We start from the raw sequence: 20,427 nt of genomic DNA on the forward strand, positions 1-20,427 counted from the left end.
ATCATCCAAAACAATAAAAAATGACTACTCGCTACATTTTATTGGCTGTGAATAAAATGGCATTTATTAAGCACCTGCTTAATTACATTTTCATTCAGACCTGCACATAACTCACTCATTATTAACATTAGTCTAAGAGTAGGTGATGTTTATTTTAGATGACAAGAAGAAAAGTACTAAGCTTAATACATTTAACTGTACTGCATGTGTTTTTCTTTGGCTCCAGACAGATTTTCACTGTCCCTTTGTGACCTGACTGTTGCTCGGGGAGACAGGGTCTGTGACCGCTGACTGTGGCCTGTCGGGCTTTGCTCTCTGCAGATGTTCCTAAGCTCTATTTGACTGCTCACTCACAACACTGCCTGCCCTCTGTCACCATGGGATGGCTCAGGCGTGTTCTTTCATTGGGTAATCTCGGGAGGCCATTACCTGCAATGGAGGTTTTTTTTTTTTTGAAGGTTAATGTTTTCCGATACAGTCGGAAGCTACAAGCCAAACTGCGGTTCCAGAATCTACTTTTGGATAATTTTTGATTCAGTTTCATCAGGACCGAGTTCATTTCTTTTCACTGCTGTGGTTGGGTTCATTTTTATTTGTGAGATGGTTCATGCTGGTCAGTATTTTGTGATGCATTTGTTTTACATTTATCTAATGTTTCAGGTTGTGGAGGTTTCTAAGCTTTTTTTATTCAAGAAATCCTATTGCAACCTCCGGACCAAAGACCAAGTTCCATGTTAGGAAGATTAAGATATACTAAATAATAATCACACAGCAAGCAGACAGATATACAGATTCAGTCCCAAATGTTATTAAAATATTAGCCAGGAAACCGAAACAATGAGTGTAATTACATGTAGTTTCTAGCTGTAGTATTTGCACAAAAAATACCAGTATTGATCCTTATTGGACACCGTTTTCAGTATTGCAGAATCGGGATGAGGTAATTATTCTACTTACTATTATTGCTATAATAACACAATTTCCTGTATATTTTTGCAAACGACCACCATCAGTTTTTGTCTCTTGTTTGGATATTAGACGACGCCACGGTTTCAGGTATTTGCTATGTAAAATTTGACATCATGTGTGAAGTGATTCCCCAGTGGGGGAAAAATTCTCAAATTGAGCCTGGATTTGGACATTTTGATTTACAGATGTCGGAAACTTGTGAGGAAATAAGTAAAAACGTGTTTAAATCCAAACTCTAAAATGCAGTTGTTAAAGTAATTTAGGATAAAAGTGGTTTGGCAGGGGAGAGTCCTGGGCCGATACTGTAATTGTGAAATATATAAAAACCTCTATTATTGCATTTTTATAACATTACAGGAATATGTGTTCAAGTCACAGCCTTTGTTGTGTACATGCAAAACTAAGAGTTCAGACAGAAGCTGTATGTCTGGATTTCCAGCTCAACTCTTGCTGCAGTTACTTTCCAGGCCTTTAGGTGGCCAACATGGATTGTGTGTGTGTGTGTGTGTGTGTGTGTGTGTGTGTGTGTGTGTGTGTGTGTGTGTGTGTGTGTGTGTGTGTGTGTGTGGAACTGCAGGCTGAAATGTGCTGCTGCTGTGGCTCTGTAAAAGGACATCAAACGCACTGTATTTCCATAAAAAAATAATTATAGTTCCTCTCATTATGTTGTGGTTTCCTTTTCCTCATGTTAACAGTCCTTATAAAGTTAGAAAAGATGACTCGGATTATATTAATGATATTATCAGAATTAGGAAGCTGCAACATATGTGACAAACTGAAAGGAATTTATGAACATTTTAAAAATAAAGTTTCACACTCTTTTGTCTTGTGTCATGAAAAACATTTTAGTGCAGACGTAGACTTTCATGTGTCATCACTATACTCACTTTACAAAATGTACTTTACCCTGAAGTTATTTCCTCATTATACTCAGATTACTACCACTGCATACGCACTAAGTCGTATATCAAGAAGCTGATCTGGAGTCTTCTCGAAAGGAAAACGTCCTGTCACAATAGCCACAGTAATATTGGGCAGATCTATTACACGTGTACAAGCTAGTTGCAACTCATGCGTCATTAAGTGTTGTAAAAACCCCAAAACATGTGTGGAGGTGAAGCTTTTATCAATTAGATGGAATGTAAATAATTGTTTCGTGGTTAAAGTAATTACACAGCGCCTCGCTCACCGGTGAAGTTAAAAGCAAAGTCAGGACCTCACAAGCTATTTAAGACACTGCGGGCTATGCCTGCACAAACTAAACTCTCAGGGAGCCAAGCACTAAGGAGCCAGTAAAAAAAAAAAACACCCTCATTTAAGAAGCAGTTACTTGGTTCTCTGCCTTGAGATGAAAACATGCCGCTACGCCCCGCCAATCTTATGCAACGTTGTGCATGTACAGTGTGCGAGCTCGGCTAAATGTAAAGTGAAGTCAGCGGCGCTTCTCTGAAGAGTCAATATAAATTACAGGAGGCCTGAACACAACTATAATCATTACGTCTTGGCAGCGGTAAAGCAGCAATTTAGCACTACTGAGGCCTATTTAGCAACTTTGGCCCACACTGACAGGAGAAAATCGATATTTTATTTGCCATGCAAATATCCAGTGCTCAGGGACAACGAAGAGCACTTTCTAATGTTTGTCTCTTTGTTTGCCATTGCACAGATTACCAGCAGTTTGTGTTTGTGGCCTTCTTTAACCTCAAGCTCCAGTGCCTACATGTGGCAGAGTAATTTCTAAATCACACTGCCATTACTGAGCAGCTCTTTTTTTTGCAAAAAAAAAAAAAAAAAATGGATCCACAAGTTCTTCCATGTTACTTTAACCTACTCCAGCTATTACCTGGGGAGACAGAAGTCTTTGATTTCTTTACAGACAAGGAAAAGGTGAAGATTCTTTTTAATATTCTGTTTTTAATCGTTTTTTTTTAACTAGTTTTATATTAAAATGTTTGATCTTGTCGGAATCTGACTTCAAAGACATTTGTGTTTGAATAGAAAAAAAAAACCCCACAGTAGTTGTTACACTATTAAAAAAACACGCCGTGCACTAAATGCCAGATCTTCTCAGAACAAAAGGTTAAAGAAAAGTAATTAATATTTCAAATTCAGGGGTGTGTTTGGTCCTTTTTACATCACAGGTTTTTCTATCAGAGCATGAAATCCTGATTGCAAACATCTCAACTGGTTTCGACAAATATTCCCAGTGGACAAAGTGACATTGCCTGTAATGAACAATTCCAGCCCAGTTAACTGAAATGATCATCTTTATTGAACAACCCCCACACCTGAATCACAGTACTGAAAAATATATGATGCAACTGTTTCAGTAACTCTTACACATTTTGCAGAAGCTGTGTGGCCAGTTTTCTATTTCTATTTAAATTTCAGCATGTTTTAATGGAAACATGAGGTGGAAAGAACATGACGTCTCCACATAGAACAGCTTGAGATACCGTAAACTGCAGCATTGTCACGTAACAACTACGGTATCTTTGGATCTTCAGACAGCAGTAATCACTTCCTAATTGTGTAGATTCTGCGTCAATTGTGCAAGTATCACTGTACACCGAGCAAATTCGCCCAACTTCCCGTATGACTTACTGTTTGCAGACATTGCAAAAAGAATTGAACAACCTCCACAGCTAATTCACAGTACTGACAAATACATGATACATGATGTTTCAGTAACTCTTACACATTTTGCAGAAGCTGTGTGGCCACATACTTTCCACTCAATTTTGCTTTCACAAATGTGGACCGGTGTGGACCGGCTTCTCCTGTCTGCATGCCAAACTGTCCATGGGCAAGACCCTGAACCCCCAAGTTGCCGCTGTCAGGTTCAGATAAATCCCCTTGGATAAAACACGTCTGCCAAATGACTAAATGCAATGTAAATGAGTTACCTCACACATTCCTCACAGCCTTCAAGTAATCACAGCTGAAGACATGTGCCAACTCCTGTAATTTCTCTAAGCAAACCTCCCCCATCAACTACTTCGAGGAACACAGCTGGTGATCAAAGTCAAGCGCACCCCTTACGATCAGCCTTCATGTTTGCCGATGAGATGCCACCACAGAACATAAACCGAATCGGGAAAAATGTAAAAGCACGGAATTTAAAATACAAGACAGAGGCCGACTTGGTTTAAAAGATTAGAAGCACAGACAAACCCTTGGCATCTGATGCTGTCCTTGGTTTCCTTTCCAATGTACACATTGCCCACCATTATGTTTCAGAGATGGTGGTATGTTCAAACCTTGTCCTTTCTGCCTTAAAAGGACATCAGTTGGTCTATGTTTATAGGGTTATGAGATGGGAGAGTTTATTTTAGCTTCGCTCAAGACTTTAAAATGCTTGTCCACTTTGTTTTGGGGAGAGGAGCTCTCATTAAACGAAACAGGCTATTTCAGGGCTGCCTTTAATTCCTAATTTGTGCAGTGTGCTTGGCTGATTTTAAGTCAAGACAAACGTTTGCTTTAGATCGGGGCTGTGCTGATGCTATCAGGGATGTTCACTGGGCCCAAGCATCATTATGATTGATAAAGTGCTGAGATTTTCCTGAAGATGAATGACTGGAAAGTCTCCAAGGCAGAGGACACCCACTGTCATCAGCCAAGACTGGTTTCCTATAGAAAACCTGTGCACTACTAGAGTGAAAACTGACCCTGTCTGTCATGTTTTTATTTTGTTTTCTTTTCCCAGTGACCACATCAGTGGAGTCATTTTTTTACATTTTTTTTTTTTTTTTTAGGAACTGGCTCAGCAGCGCCTGGACATGAATGGGACATTTAGAGGACTGTTGACTGGGACCTGTGTTGAGCCTCACATGTGGTCTGTGACCCTCATTTCAAACAGTGTTGGAAAAAAGAAAAACAGGATGCGTAAAGCGTTTGACTCAGCCCATTTGTGCGTGAGAGTAAAAGTGAGGCAACGGAGCAAGTCCAGGCATGTCGAAAAGAAAATAATATGGTGATGGTCAGAGTCTCCTGTTCCTGCTGGGTTTAGTTCATGATCTAATAACGCTCAGCTCTACAAACACAGAGAAAACTTTAAATGTGGCCTGTTAAGTATTTCTCAACCTTCCTGTGAAACCAGGATTCTTACATCTGTATTCTTTTTGTTTTACCACCGTGCGATTCCAAACTGTTTCTCTTGTTTCTAAATTGTCTTTAAACTAATGTTCCACGACACAAATTATACTGTCTGGTAATTGAATGACTTCTGAGAATGTTTTAGGTAACAGCTAAGATTAGTTCCGCTCATCCATTTTACGTTCATGCTTGAATGAAAGTTAAAAATAGTAAAGTGCTGTGTGTATTTCTAACAGTATGAAAATCTACAGATCATCCATGTGAGAAAAAGTCTCTTCAACGAAAGCACTTGGGAAACTCTACACCCATTCAATACCACATCACCTCTTCAACCTTAGAAAGAAACACAAAGTGCCATAAGAAACCATCAATCTCTGTCTAAAGCGTGACAGAGCCCCTGTGTTTCGCTAAATCTAAAAGCTAACACGGGGCAGCGGTGAGGTTTCTCTCTGTCTATGGATCATGTCCCGACTAGCAGAAGGAAGAAGGCTGTCATTTGGCTAAAATACCAGGTGAAAATGACTGTGTGGGATAGTAACCTACTACAAAAAGAAGGATCTTTTGCTTTGTGAACAAATTTTATAAATGTGCGTCTTTCTTTTTTTCTGAGAACTAAATTAATTAATTAACAGCTATAGCAAATATAACACATCCAATATACAGGATATGAAGAGTCTCTGTATGTTGTATATCTGTCAGTGTGACGGGATCGAGGTCCGCTGGCCACCAAGGGGAGCTCCCACTGAAAGATTACCCACAGACCCCTGGGGGATTATGTGACCTTTATCTCCTAGAGCCATATGGAGCACACATCTGTCACCTGTGCACCACCACATGTTAGTGTCCTGCTATGACATCACAAAGTTAATGTGCAAACTTTCTCTTTGGCACTTTGGCATCCATCACTCCATTTAGCGTGCAGGTACAACAATGTCGAATCAGCACATTAATCTTATCTAACTAGGACGATCGAGAGCTGTGTATTAAAACGTTTCACAGTCTGGTTTCTTATTTTACGTTTAAGCAGCTTCTTAGCGTGTGGAGACACATCACATTAGACACAACTCAGACACAAACCTGATAACATTGTGGAGTTTAAAGACTCTTTTCTGTTGAATTTTGCAGTTTGAGTTTTCAATGAAGTCGGACACGTTTATGTGTTGAATCATACACAGTATCAGATCACACTGCCTTCAGGTCAACATCTGGTAAAAATAATACAGTTTCCAGTCATTATTCCAAATTGTCTAGTTGTTATTTTAGTAGCACGGTGCTGTATTCAGACAATTCTGCCTTCACCTTAATTTTTATACGTGACACTTTCCACTTTCACTTCGGTGATTGCAAAACCCAGAAACCATCACAACTCGGTCAGTTTGTCCAACTCATCAAAATGAACCTTTTCATGTGATGCATTTGTGAAAATGGTTTATTCAATTCGTGCCACTGACTCACATTTCTTTGTAAAGGAACATAATCTCTTCTGTTTAATCAAACCATGTCACTTTGACTGTTCTGGCTTGGAGCCCAAGCATCTTCAGTTTTAGTCAAAGAAAATACTTAACTCCCTGGAAGTTTTATTTTTGCTCCTCAGAATATTAAAATAAAGGACTAAAATAAAAAGAGGTCTGCCTTCCTCTTAGTGTGACTTCATCATCAGAGACGCTCAAAGTGTAATTCCAGGCTTAACGAAACACACTACCCACAGTCAATGACATGGGCATCAGTGACTTTTGCCCTTGTGTTCTGTTAGGGATGCATTTCCCTCATGGCCATTTGTGAGGGGGTTGATGTTAGCAGCATTAGCTGGCAGAGGCTTGTCCGAGTTAATCCTCGACTCTCCGTACATCTACAGCCCCACGTGGCCTGTGGTATGACCATGTGGTGGATTGGTTCTATATAAATAAAGTTGAATTGAATTGAAAGAATGGAATTGTAGGAGATATTTTTTGACATTAATGTGCTTTCTCTAGCTTTCAAGTGCTTGAGCGTGAGGTATTCAGTCAGATGGCATCTACTGTACTAAGCTCTTTGTCAAGGAACATGATACATTTGAGGAAGAGGAGGTGACAACTTCTCACCTGATAATATCTTTGTACAGATGATTATTGAATGCGATACGACTGTCTCCAACAATTAAGAGACAAACTGCAATCACAATGTTTTCAGAGTGCATTAGGTTAGTAACACAATGAGGAAATGTTGACAATTCACGTGACTGGCCAGTTACAAATGTAGTCTGTCGACACCGAACATATCATCCATCCATTATCTCCCACCGCTTATCCTATTTGGGTTGCCGCGGGGACTGGAGCCTACCCAGGCTGTCATTCAGCGGGAGGCGGTGCACATCCTGGACGTCCCGTTCTCGGTACCCAGCCACATTTTTGCATTTCATTCATTCAAAAATAGGTTGTATTAGAGCGTAACGTGTTTACAGTTTAGTTGCAGGAGACAGGGCTGACAACTTGCACGGTGACTTATACAGCTGTTTCAGTATCCTTTATACTGCAGGACGACAGTTTGCCTGTGATTCTCAGTTTTGGATAGTTTTTGCTTATCCCCTACTCTGACATAATTGATGTACCTATTTGGATGTTCGATGTGCAGTGGAGTTCAGGAAAAACCTTTTATCTTGGTGTGATCGTGTGAAGTGGTTGAAAACATAACGTAAGACGGAGGCTGAAATGGGAGACATCTGTCAGATTATTAAACTGGTGGTATATTTAACAGGGAAGTGGTCCCTGCTTTGTAAATGGCTTCCTGATCCATAATTATTACTACACTACAAGTCGAGGGGCCTTACATTCCCAGCAACAACAGCCGGTTCTCTCCAAACCACTCCTGCAGCAGCCTATAATTATCAAAACATGACATTGCACTGGTCAGTGTGGCCTTTCCATCAATATATGGTGGATCAATTAGGGCTGCTGGGGATGTCATCTGCGAGGAGCTGCTATATTTTTCCCATCGGTCGGCGCTCAAAGACCCCACCCACATTGAAATGTCCTCAAGTTGCGATCAATCCAAGCTGCATGTTGAAATTTATAGCCAGTGGCCAGTTACAGGAGATGGATGTTTGCAAATGTGAGGGCTTTGCAGTAGTTGTAGTGAATCTTCTAAGATTTCCTTTAGGAGATACAATAATATCTCTTGAAGCAAAAACAGGACGGAGCTATAACGCTTTCTTTTTATCTGCAGGGATACTTTGACATTTTCAAATATAGTTGTTTTCATTTTACACCAGACATCTGTGCTTTATTGTGTCTAAGAGGGCTTGTTGACATCATTAAAATTCTGCATACAGGCACAGTTAACTATCTGCTTTCAGCAAGGTGTGGCCCATGGTTTTATTGGGGGCATACAAACAGCACCTCCAAGGCCCTTTAGGGAAATAATGGAGATTAGATCCAAAAATATAACAACAAGTAACATTCCCCGATTTCTTGAGTGAGTTGGAATCATGATGTAACCTTTTGTGGTAGGTTGTGATTCATATATTTGAAGATACTGCTTATGTGGACTTACTTAAGAGTGTTGTCTAGGAAAAGTCAGCAGTGATGTGAAATGACAGAGATAAGTGGAAACTTCCAAACCACTGTTGTTGCTGCCATCGGCTAAAGTGCTGGTGGTTGAGATTTGAGATAGGGCCAGAGGGGTTTTTAGGCTCTTGGGAACGGACAAGTATGACAGATGGAACGCGTTCTCAATATTGTGCGACGCAAGCAGAAAGAAAGCAAGTGAGCAAACGTCCAAACTTGGATTTAAAGTGCAGACACCAGCCACACATGTATTTGTAGTCTGAAGTCACTGAAAGCTTTTATGACTTAATAATGTGAGAAATGCACAAGAGCCAAACGTTACTAATGCCATGTTAGTAGTCAGCAGCTTAGCATAGTTTAACCCCCCAAAAATGAATTAGTAAGCTGTAGATGTACCAGTAATATATATTTCATGTCAACAAAATAGTGAGTGATGTGTCCTTTTGTGAAGGAACCATTAGAACATTTTATAATTTCTTAACATTATATGTATGGATGTGTGGGATGTTCCCTCTTTTCTTCTTTACAGATCTGCATGTGAAAAGGCCAAATGAGCAGTTTGTTCGACCTGTGATTTGGTTTAGTAGGAGGTGATGTTGGAGATGAGTGTTAGGCTGATTCACGTGTAGAAAAGGCAGAGAGACACTAACTGTGCCTCAGTTTTCTGATGAGAGCAAACGTCGAACTGCCAAACGCACTGAAAGACTTGTTTTTGGTTATTTTGGAGACACCTGAACTGTTAATCAGCTGCTGGTGTAGCGTTTGCACCATCATGGGAAACACAGCTTCTGTTTTTTGGCTTCGGCTCATTACTACACGCTTCCTTAGTTAAGTGACATCTGAGGGTTTGTTTTTCCCAAACAAATGTAAATAAAATTAATAAATAAAAATCGCACCAAGATGCTGCAGTCTAGTCCGACAATCGCCCCTTTGGTTTCACAGCCACGGAGGTAAAGAGCAGAGGGGCATGTGAGTGGAGGGTGGAAGCGTCAAGTGCTGGACTGTAGTTACATAAATATATAAAACCCCCCCACACACACTAAAAGCCAGACCGAATGTCCATGCTGTGTCACATCTTGTGCCAGTGCAGTGAGGTTTCCTCTGAAGAGAAACACTGCACCGTCTAAGGAAGGCAGTCTGTTTAATATTATAAAAACCACACTGGGAGCCGGCGGGTTTATGCAGTAGCATCTGGCGTCACCGCAGTTGCCTGCCGGGGCGCACATTAGATCAGAATAATTGGCCAGGACAACAGCGTGAGATGGACAAATGAGAACCTCCTCCTGGGTGACCTAATGGCCGAGGGGGAGAATGAACGACACTGCTCAGTGTCTAATAAGGAGCACGGAGAATAAAGAAGAAATAGATAAGGCTTCCAGTTTGAGGTTTTATGGAACACTTGTGATGGGGAGGAAATAAAGAAAGCGACTTACAAGTGTTACACTGGGCCAAATACCTTCAAATAAGCAGGATGTTTAGTGCGGATACTTTTAATTATTACGCATGCCAATTTATAAGATCTGGGTTGAAAATCTCTGTGTTGTATTTTCTGGTGTTGAAATATTTCATGATATTGGCGACACGTCTTGACTTGTATCTATTAATAAAACACTGTTCCACAAGTGGTATCCAAGCAAGGCTAATTAGGATGGCGAATATTTCAATGTCTAACTCCAGTTTGATCCAAGTTTACTGTTAATGCTCCTTGGCAATGAGTCTTTATGCAGTATTTGCCTTTAAGATATTTCCCAGATATGACTCCTGGACCTAGTTTGAAGGAAGCATACAAGTCATTTCTGGTATCAACAATAAATCTAGAGTGACGTCAGTGGAAGAAGACAGTCAGATATGACTAACTCTACACGAAGATGTATTTCACAGCATATTGCCTTCTATACTTCCATCGACCCATCTATTATCTGGTACCACTTATCTTAAGTTTTTAAACTAACATCAAATTGATATTAGTGGAAGCTGGTTTTCACAATTAGTTTCAAGAGTCTGGTTTGCTACCTTCCGAGTTTGTTCATCATTCCCGATACGTGTACCTCTTATTAGAAATGGAAGACTTTATTTTTGACGTTCGGTACAGTGAAATACACAAACAGTTGCTGCGAAAGTAGAGATAAATAACTGTTTGATACAGAACAGGAAAAGCAACCATGAAACAGTGGAAACCTAACAATGAACAATGGAAATGCAGGCTAACAATACTGTAGTGACAAATGTTGCAAACATGGGATTTTGGCCCAACATTCCCTTTCATTAAACAAATAAATATGTAACACGAACAATTTCACATGTGGCATGAAATGCTTGATGCTAGGCATTCCTGAAGCACTCGACACTGCGGAGATGGTTTAAATGCATCCAGCTGTGCAACATTTGAGCTCATTACGAATTTCTGGTGAAAAAGTACAAAAAACAAAACAAAACAAACAAACAAACAAAAAAAAAAAACCAGAAGAAATGTAAATAGAATATTTACACATATAACAGTCTCGTTAGTGATCCATCTTAGTGATACAATGGCTGCGTTTAACCGCAGATCAAATCTGCAGCAAAACAAGAGAGAAAAATGAAAAAGCACTTTTCTTTTTCTTGATGGTAATAATAGAGGAGCAGAGGGAGGGAGGCAGTCAGAGCCTGCTCGCTTTTAGATATAAGACAAACTCAAACAAAGAAGCTCCCATTTTCCATGACACTATCAGCCCACGCTGGCTGAACTTTAAAAAAAAAAGAAAAAGAAAGACCTCAACAAGAACAGGAAAAACTGCCTCAATGTTCTTATCTCTGAGGAGCTGAAGAAAATGGTCTTCAGAGCATATAGGTAATAGCGCAGATCTGCTCCAGTGAATTTTTGTCTCTCTAAAATGCACTCAGAGCACGTACTCCACAGCAGTCAAATCCATTCAGAAGATTTATTAGATTCCAGTCTGTTCTGCTTCATCCAATTAGGAAAGGACAACAGGATAAAAAGAGAATCTTGTTAGCCCCTAGTAGAAGTGGATGAGATACAGAACTCTGCAACAGTGGCAGAGGTTCATTTTTAATGTCCCGAGTGAGTCCAGTGGCAGCTAGTACACGTGTGGGGTCAGTCCAAGTCATCTTTACACTCACAGGCACACTCCTCGTGGTGATCCAAGGGCACGTCAGTCATGGACTTCTGCAGGCCTTTTCCAGCACTTCTGTGTCTCAGCAGTAGAACCTGGTGAAAACAAGGATGCTGTAATAAAGAGCTTATCATCAAACAAAAGCATATCCAGGTGGTTATTGTTTATACCGAGCACTGATTGTTTTTTCTTTTACAATTTTTTAAAGATTTTCACTGAAGCCCTAAAAGGACAAATTTGACTTTTTGACCCACTGAATAGTTTTTATAATGTTTTCAGAGTTTTCATTACACCGACGACTTAATCGAATTTATTTACTCATTAGTAATACTGAGACACATTATGCATCACTTTCAACTTTTTTTTAAATACAAAATGCTACATAATTTATCTTAATGTGGAGAGGTACAGTTGAACCCTTCTGTAACACAAATTTATTGAACGGCACCGGCAGCAGTGCAGAGGAATTTACTTCTAAAGGCGGAATTATGTTTCATAAATGTCAACGTGGACCTGGGCAAAGAAGAGGATTATGGGTAACTGCATGCTGCAGAGGCTCGCAAAGGCCCCGGACCAAAAACAAATGAAACGAAACGAAAACAATGAAGACAACGCAGAGACAGGAAGACAGATGAGCAGTTAGAGGATCGGTTAGCAGACAAGGTTAGAAAATCTAAGCACAACTTGCCCGTTTTGTTTTTCTCTCCATTTAATAGTTTAGTGTAGTAATGGGGTAACTTTACTTTCCACTTCCTGTTTGCAAAATGTGACACTGCCCCCTTGTGGGCGCGTATATCTGCCGTGCAAGTCTACCAGAAACATGCGATTGTCTTCAAACGTAACAGAATGCAGAAGTATAAGTCTTAGTCTTATTGAGTGAGGTTCACCCCTCTAACCAATCCGAGAAAAGCAACAATTTCTGAGTGATTAGTATGTTTTGACACGAAAGAATACTGGCTACATTTTTTGTTTTTTGTCATTTGTAGCTTAATTTATAAATCTAATAATTTAGCCTAAGCGTAGTGCAAGAAAAAAAGTCACTGCCGTTCATTGTCTTTTCTTCTGGGAGGAAAACTGTTCTAGGTTTCAATGAGCACAAACGCTGTGAAATCACGTCTCCTTGTTTTATCATTTTATCATTTCATCATATTATTTTGTCATTTTTTGTCTTAAATATTATCCATTTTGAGTGTCATCCAACTGCTTTAGTCCAATGTACCAAATTATTCAGGTGATATTGATATTTACCTCATGGTATTTCTTCGTGACCCTGGTGGGAACACACTGGCAGTCGTAGCAGCGGTGTGAGCAGCAGGCACAATTTCCACCGCAGCGCTTCACCAGGACGCAGCTGGGCCAGAAAATGGCATCTGTCCTCTTCAGCTCCTCACGCAAGGACACCGAGAAGTTGCGCGGAGTGCAGCTGTACAGTCGAACTTCCTCCCTCAACACATTGAGATCGGCTCCACCTCAAAGACGCGCAGAAGACTTTATCAGAAACTCTTCACGTTTAAACAAATCTCTCACAAATCTCGGGGATTTGAGGCTTTTCTAACATTATAAAACTATTTCTATTATATTTGATTGTGAATATGTAGTTGGATGCTTTACTGTGTTATTACCTTTCAATGGTTAAAGTTAAAAATGTCCTACCTCTGGCTTTCCTATTATGGATGAAGGATTTCCCTAGGACATGCCATGTGGGTTTGTATAACTCTTCCATATCCAGCTGCCATCGCTCTGGCTCCAGGTACTTCATGACCTCCTCCACAGTGTTGAGCTCTGCCACAGCCTCTGACAACTCCTCAATATCCTGCAGAGCTGGAGGAAGCACCACAGGAACCTCAGGGTCTGATACACTCTGCAGGAAAACAGAGAGAGAGGACACAGAAAGGTCATTTATACATGCAGAAACAGAAATATGCATTAGGCTACAGGTCGAGCTTTAATAGGGTCCACATTTGATGGACCTGTGCACTGGACAATTCTTTAAAATGTGTCACATTAGATACGCAATGCTGCCCCAGCATCACAAGGTTTTGCCACAGAGACACTAGGTAGTTTTCACACCCGAAACCATGTTATTGCCACAACTGCCTGAGGATGCTTACAGGCACTTTTTCTGACATTTAAGAGCTTGTAAGGCCGCTCCACTGTAGGCTGCTAAAAGAGGAAAATTACACAGAGGGAACGACTTTGTCAGCAGTCACATGAAGTGTTTATGTCTATGATGTGAAAAGCTGTTAAGGTATAAAAAGAAAGGGGAGTTTGACTCCAACTGCAACTGTACATTTTCTGTTATGGTGGAAATTGGGTTTCAGTCTCATTAAATGCCCCAGTGGTTTGGACTTAAACAGGGACCGTGACATTCGGGGCCAGCTGGGGTCCAATTTAAACTCTATGTGTTAGAACTGGTAATGTGTGGAAGTGTGACTACAGCCCCTGATGATCACTGGCAGCTATTTTACATGAAAGCCTTCACACACTGGATGTACTGGATTGGAAATTTGATAGCTGATGGAAAAGCTTCTCCTCCAGGAGCCAAAATTAATATTTTAATCTAATATTCCCCTCAAACTCGGTTGACAGCTGCAGCCGACATTATGGAAATGCTGAGTGCCTCCCCACCTCATCAACATTCCCCAAAGGTCCAACAAGTCCTCCAACCTAACAGCCATATACAGACGTCATTTGTCCCTACTCTGACGACTCATAGGAGTAAACAAGCCACAACCATACTGATGACCTTCATCATTGTGGTACCACTAAAAAACATGGCTAGGGAATGGCTGGAAACTGGAATATGTTGCTTGACCAGATGAACCTCGGGGTTACTTTTTTATAGGAACAAGTGCGTGTTTACCAAACACAGCCCATTTCACATCAGAAGTAACATCAGGCAAAACCATATGAACATATCCCCGCTACACAAATGCCAACATGTAATGCTGACCAAACACTGGTACATTTGTCAACTGAATTATTTTAAAAGCAAACCCGCACATGCTTCGTCACTACATCCGTTTTATAAATTCCCATCTGACAGGAATATGTTTTTTACAGTTGTCCTCACCCTTTGTTTTTGTAAAATTAAAGGACAGGATTCTGTGTTTAAAAACAAAAACAACAACAACAAAAAAAAAACCCAGCAGTGACGTCATCCATCTAAATACCAGCGAGGTACCTGTTGCATACACTGCTGTTGAGGGGCAAACGTGAATTAATGGCATCATGTTTTAAGTTGTCGGATGTGATCACATCTGTGTCACCTCCTCTGCACACTTTGCATGACAACATTTGTCCCTCAAGGGCTTGTAGGCGTCTGTATTATTATTATTTTTTTTTCAAGTTCCCAACTCTCCAGGCTCCGGAGCGCAGTCACAAAGAAGATTGATACCTGGGGTGTTGGTCTTCCCACGAGAGAAGAGGCTAATCTGTTAAACCTTTCAGTCCTGTGATGCTGCATTTGTCCAACATGTCAGCTCGCTGGTCTCTCTAATCTTTTGTGACTGACAGGTAGAAGGCAGCACTGTGACACTTACAAAAACTGCAGCTTGTGGAGCATTAAAAACATGTGCCGCTGGGCTTAGCAGAAATGTTTGAATATAAAATAAAAATGAATCAAGGCATTGGTATCTTCCTTTTGATGAGCTATAGTGAAGAATTCGAATGGAAGTCAGTGAGACATCAGGGTTGGGGGGGTATTTCCACATCACTCACACAGCAAAGGATATGTGGTTAAATTCCTATTTACTACTTATTCTAAAAATGCTGGCATTCATGGCAATGCAAAACCACAACACGTTCAAGTTTATGCACAGGAATACGGATGTCAAGCTGCAACTACTCACAAGTGGAGACACACTGAAAGTAGTCCAGCGTTGAGAAGCAGCAAAGATATTTCAAATGGCTAAATTTTCTTTTTTCAGCTCATCTAAATACTTTTAAGTCTAGGCTTAAAACCTTCCTCTTTAATAAAACAGGAGACGTTCCGTGGTACTTAGAAGTCCCTTTGGTTCAGACTTTAAATATTGTAAAATGCCAGTGGTTTGACATGGCGGCACCACAGACTACAAAAATACAGCTGATGCACAGCTGGGTTCGACAGACTTGACTCATTTTAACAAGTCCACCTTAGTGGCTTTTTAACCACTTAAGCATATCTTTGGCTTATTTGGCCCCTACTGAGATAAACAGACACAAATGTAAATGGAACAGCTGTGAAGAAGGAGTCATCTTCTAGAACCACAGAGTTGCAAGCACAAGTGAACTGAGCAACTTCTTCTCTGAGCAAAAGCTGTATTTCCAAGCACCAGATGAAAACTGTGATTCTCGGTAGTCGAGCTTTGGCAGTGGCAAACAGTGCGGACTGGAAGCCATTAACAGCTTGCGAATGTCGACGGTGCAACACTCCCCCCCCCAATTAGTGGCGCTCTGCAAACTTTGCTTCGTAAGTGGAGGCCAAGCAATCCTTTAGAGACACATCAAGATGGTGTGAATAAGGGTATAAGTAGCAGATGAGAACTCCCATTTACGAAATTCGGGATCAGGGGATTTAAACGAACCATCAACTATAACAGGAGGAATTTTAGAGCAACGTCTGTTTGTCCAGTTTGACACAGAACACTTTGTGTAAATCATAGTTTGCTACTGAAAGAGGTCATAACACATACAAAACTAAGTTCAATGATACAGTGCAGAATCACAGTAGTGACTAATGCTCTGAGTTTCAGTACGAATTATTTAAAAGCTGTTCCTAATCACCATAACTAACTCATGATGCCTTTATTTATTGCCATGAGAGGTCATGCCATCGAGGCCAGTGCCTCTGAAGTTATTGTTCTTATTAGTTGTTTATGAGAGCTCAGTTAAAAAGACACATAATTATCATGAAGCAACCGCAAACAAATTTTCCAAAAGTAGACACAAACCATCCACAAATGTAACACAACCACAAACAGACTCAACCCGCCCAAAGGAAAGGGGAAGGGGCGCCTTTTCACTCTCTGTGTCCAGGGACCCCCATTTTCTCCTAATTTGCCCAGACACAAAAACAGGAAGGAGATGTGGAGATGGCCGATGCACTGTGGCCCACTGAGCCCCACTGAGCCCCAAGGTCAACCCAGGTCCTGGTGCAGGTATTTTTATTGCGTCAAGGTGTCTGACAGTACGAAAATAAAGGCTCAATCATCACTAAAGCAAACTAGTTGTTTTCTTATAACAGAAGCTCACTCACTGGCAAGTGCATGTGTTTTACGGGTAAAGAAATTGTCTCGAACTCAACTGTCCCCTGCGTAAATATAGTGTGGTTGCAGTGTTGCAAGGACTGGGGCTGACTTTGTGCACGTACAGACTTGGGTTTTTTTTTTAATCTAAGAGTTCACAACAGCACAACATGAAATTTAAAATGTATTTTTAAACATGATTACAATTTTTTTTCTTTTTTACATGATCAAGAACCTAAGGAAAGTGTGTATGACTGTAGACTGCATGTGGTGACTGTAGACCGAAGTCCTGACTTTCCACTGAAGTATCTTAGAGCAAGGAAGAAGGAAATTAAAAATGCATCAAGAAAAAGGACTGCAGTGCAATAACCGGACTGCTGTATGCAATGTAATATCAAAAGAAAAGCTAAATTAAGCACAAATGTCAAATCGTACAGTTAACGACATGATAAGTCTCTAACCGGAAGGACAATTCAAAACCACTGGCAGTTTAAACTCGAGGTATTAAACATAGACACAAACTTGCATGTCTTATGTTCTTTGGCTGCCTCACCTACCAGGAGTCTCCTGTTAGTCGCAGTTCACATCAATCTTTTATTAAAAAATAGCTGAGCCAACAGCCTGGGGCTGTACTATTCAGAGACACAGCGGAGAGTTCTGTCCTCCAACCAATAAAATGAAATATGTGCAATTATGAATCTCAGTACAGAAGCAGACACTTTAGATAATGTATACAGACGGCGTCGTAGAATGGCCAGATTACAGTGTGCACCCGGGTTATGCATGCTTTGCAAAGAGCACTTGGGGGAATACAACACAACAAAATAGCGTGAAATTTTGTAAGGCACCTCTTATCACTACAAATATTTATGAACCCCCTGTGCCCCGAAGAAATAACCTTGTTTTCAAGCTGCGATTACCTCATTTTTCCATCCCTTTGTTCTTATGAAGCGCAACCACGCGCTCTTATTTCTGGTAACTAAAATGACAGGTTCAGCTAACTATGTTGAGATGACAATTCTGAAATAGCATCTTGGGAGAGGTCTGGAAAACAATGTCTTCTCTTTCACATGGAGCAGCAAACCACTTCCTTGCACAAGAGAGTTTTGAGTAAGCAGCATGGTCTTTTGTGCGTGAAAAAGGCATTTTTCCCTCTCTCGCTAAATGAGAGGTTGGTGTAAAAACAGACCTCAATTTCATCATGGCAGCAGTAAACTTCCTGCATGGTTTTGCTTTAACTAGAAGTTGGTCCTCACTTCCTCTGTCCTATCACGCTCTCTATCAAACTCTCTGTGGACACATTCATGCCGTATGTACAGTATGTAGCTCCTGCTGTTAGCCAGACAAACATAGCAGAGGGAATGTGTAAACCTCTCTTCAATGCATAGCTGGACTTCTCCATGCCAAAGTAGTGAAGCAGTTTAGTTCTGAATTAAGGTCTCACACAGACAATGATATGTGTTTTGTTTCCAGAAAAGTCCCAGAAAATGAGACAATTACAGTGTTTGAAAGCATTTGAAGCCGGTATTGATAGACTCAGGGACAGGGTTGGAAATCTGTAACTCAAGGAGGAGGCAGACGAGGGACTGAACTGTTCCAGGGTCCATTACAGGAAACGCCCATTTTAATTCCTCAGGAAAACACAGGTATTGTTGTGGGTTTGTCTGCAAATCTGGGACCTTACTTGCCACTGTAATTTAGCTCTTCTTTGTTTGAATGAGATGTCTCGGTTTGTGTGCATCTTCATAGCTAAAATAAACGATAGCACAGGTGCCAGATGTTCCAAAGTGCTTAAACATAATTCCTCTCCAGTGGTGCTTAAAACCTCGGGAACACCAAGGCAGACATGGTTGATTGCAAATTAAAGGGACATGTTATGCAACAAGCAAATTATTTTAATTGTGCTTACAGTACATGGAGAGGCACTGCTCACTGCTGTATGAATTCCCTGAGGTTGGAGATGAAGACATATTAATGCTGCAACAACTAAGTGCTCAGCTGCTCACAGTGGCCATTTTTCAGCTGCTGACCACAGATACTGTACTTACCACAGGCAGAAGGGAGTAGCGGATGCAAAATCCTGGCTCGGAGGGAAAGTACTCATCAGAGATGAAGCGGATCCTGATCTGACTGCCTGTGGAAGTGTGACTAGTGGGCATCGACTGTGACCCACACCAGCGACCCAAGATGGACTTCTCAGTCAGATCCTCAATCTCCACAAAGTCGTACCTGAGAATGAGGCACAGATTGAGCAGGACGTGATTATTAGCGCCTCTCTAAGACATCACTCATAGACAGTGCTGCATTGTTAGGATACTGTCTCCTTACATGTTGGAACCCAACTCGCTTCTACATTTTCTATTAGAGCTTCCATTTGCATATTACTTGTTTATCCTTTTTTTTTTTTCTGTCTGTCAGCGCCTTTGTACAACTCTGCTTTACCCCTTTGAAGGTGAGACCTTGAACAGCAGTAAAGGTCCCTGGGGAAATAAAGGTTTCACCTAATCATAAAAATGAGAGAATAAATATATTTAATAGCCGGTTACAGTTTCTCAGAGGTGAGAGATGAGATTAATCACTGTTATTTACTGCCTGAATTAAATAATAAAAAGTAAAGATTTCCAGTGTACTGGGAACTAATCTCAAGTTGGCTGACAGTGCAGCATCAGTGGCTGCTCTCATTCTCTTACTGGGTTCTGGCAGGTTTACACCAATGCTATGCATACTGTCAATGAAATATGTTTTTTAATATACATTACTGTATGTCGATTGTAGGACAGCTGGAGTCACATTGGTGTTTTGCGAGCAATTAGGCTTTTAGTTCTTCATGTAATATTATTCATTGAATGTCTGAGTCTTCAAAAATCTTTTTCCACTTTCACTGTCAGCAGATCCTCATTGATAATAACAGAAATAGCCCACGTAATTGGACTGCTACAGAGTGTCAGGGCAATTCTTTCTGTAGGTTTGAAAAAACATGATGTGATGATTCATCTCTGGTTTAGTACAAGCGGCATGGAGAGAAGAGTGCAACTGCGTGGATGGTTTGTTCCTGTAAAGGATCATCAGAATGTATACATTCAGGTCAGATGGAAAACACAGTAAACTATGTAAGTTTGGGTTTAGACTTTGTGTACACTGCAGCTGCCGTCCATTTAGCCCCTCGCTGTCCGCATGGCTGTGACCACCTCATAAGGGGAAACACTAACAAATATCACCCACAGCGTAAGTCTTGGTTTTCTGTGTGACCTTCTCCTGTTTCCTACCAAAAGAAATCTTGTATTTATATTTGGACATAAAACATAAGTTCATGCATGAAAAATCAGAATGTTTATTTTCTTACAAGAGTTTAAATTATGCAGTAAATTATGCAGTAATATTGCAAATTATGCAGAGATATTTTATTTACTGTGTTTTGACACAGCACATTTTTTGCCTTATCCGTCCTTCAACTGGCTTTTTAGGTTTCAAGCTTTTTTTCGG

The 20,427-nt window shown here is 40.6% G+C and overlaps 1 protein-coding gene and 1 long non-coding RNA gene across 2 annotated transcripts in view; one reads left to right on the forward strand and one right to left on the reverse strand.

Moving 5' to 3' along the window:
* Positions 1-370: 370 nt before the first annotated feature.
* Positions 371-5,167, forward strand: LOC137133899 (uncharacterized). The gene is made up of 2 exons (XR_010915340.1): positions 371-613; positions 4,725-5,167. It is a non-coding gene; the product is annotated as an uncharacterized lncRNA (long non-coding RNA).
* Positions 5,168-10,655: 5,488 nt separating this feature from the next.
* pdgfc (platelet derived growth factor c) overlaps positions 10,656-20,427 on the reverse strand; it is a 39,631-nt gene continuing 29,859 nt past the window's right edge. The window contains exons 3-6 of the mRNA XM_067518020.1: positions 18,993-19,173; positions 13,373-13,580; positions 12,968-13,188; positions 10,656-11,814 (exon numbers count right to left, since the gene is read on the reverse strand). Of these exons, the coding sequence (XP_067374121.1) occupies positions 11,701-11,814; positions 12,968-13,188; positions 13,373-13,580; positions 18,993-19,173 (724 nt within the window). The 3' untranslated portion in view covers positions 10,656-11,700. The remainder of the gene's footprint in view (positions 11,815-12,967; positions 13,189-13,372; positions 13,581-18,992; positions 19,174-20,427) is intronic.

The sequence above is a fragment of the Channa argus genome, chromosome 10 (assembly GCF_033026475.1).
Source record: "Channa argus isolate prfri chromosome 10, Channa argus male v1.0, whole genome shotgun sequence".
In the NCBI taxonomy this organism is placed as follows: domain Eukaryota; kingdom Metazoa; phylum Chordata; class Actinopteri; order Anabantiformes; family Channidae; genus Channa; species Channa argus.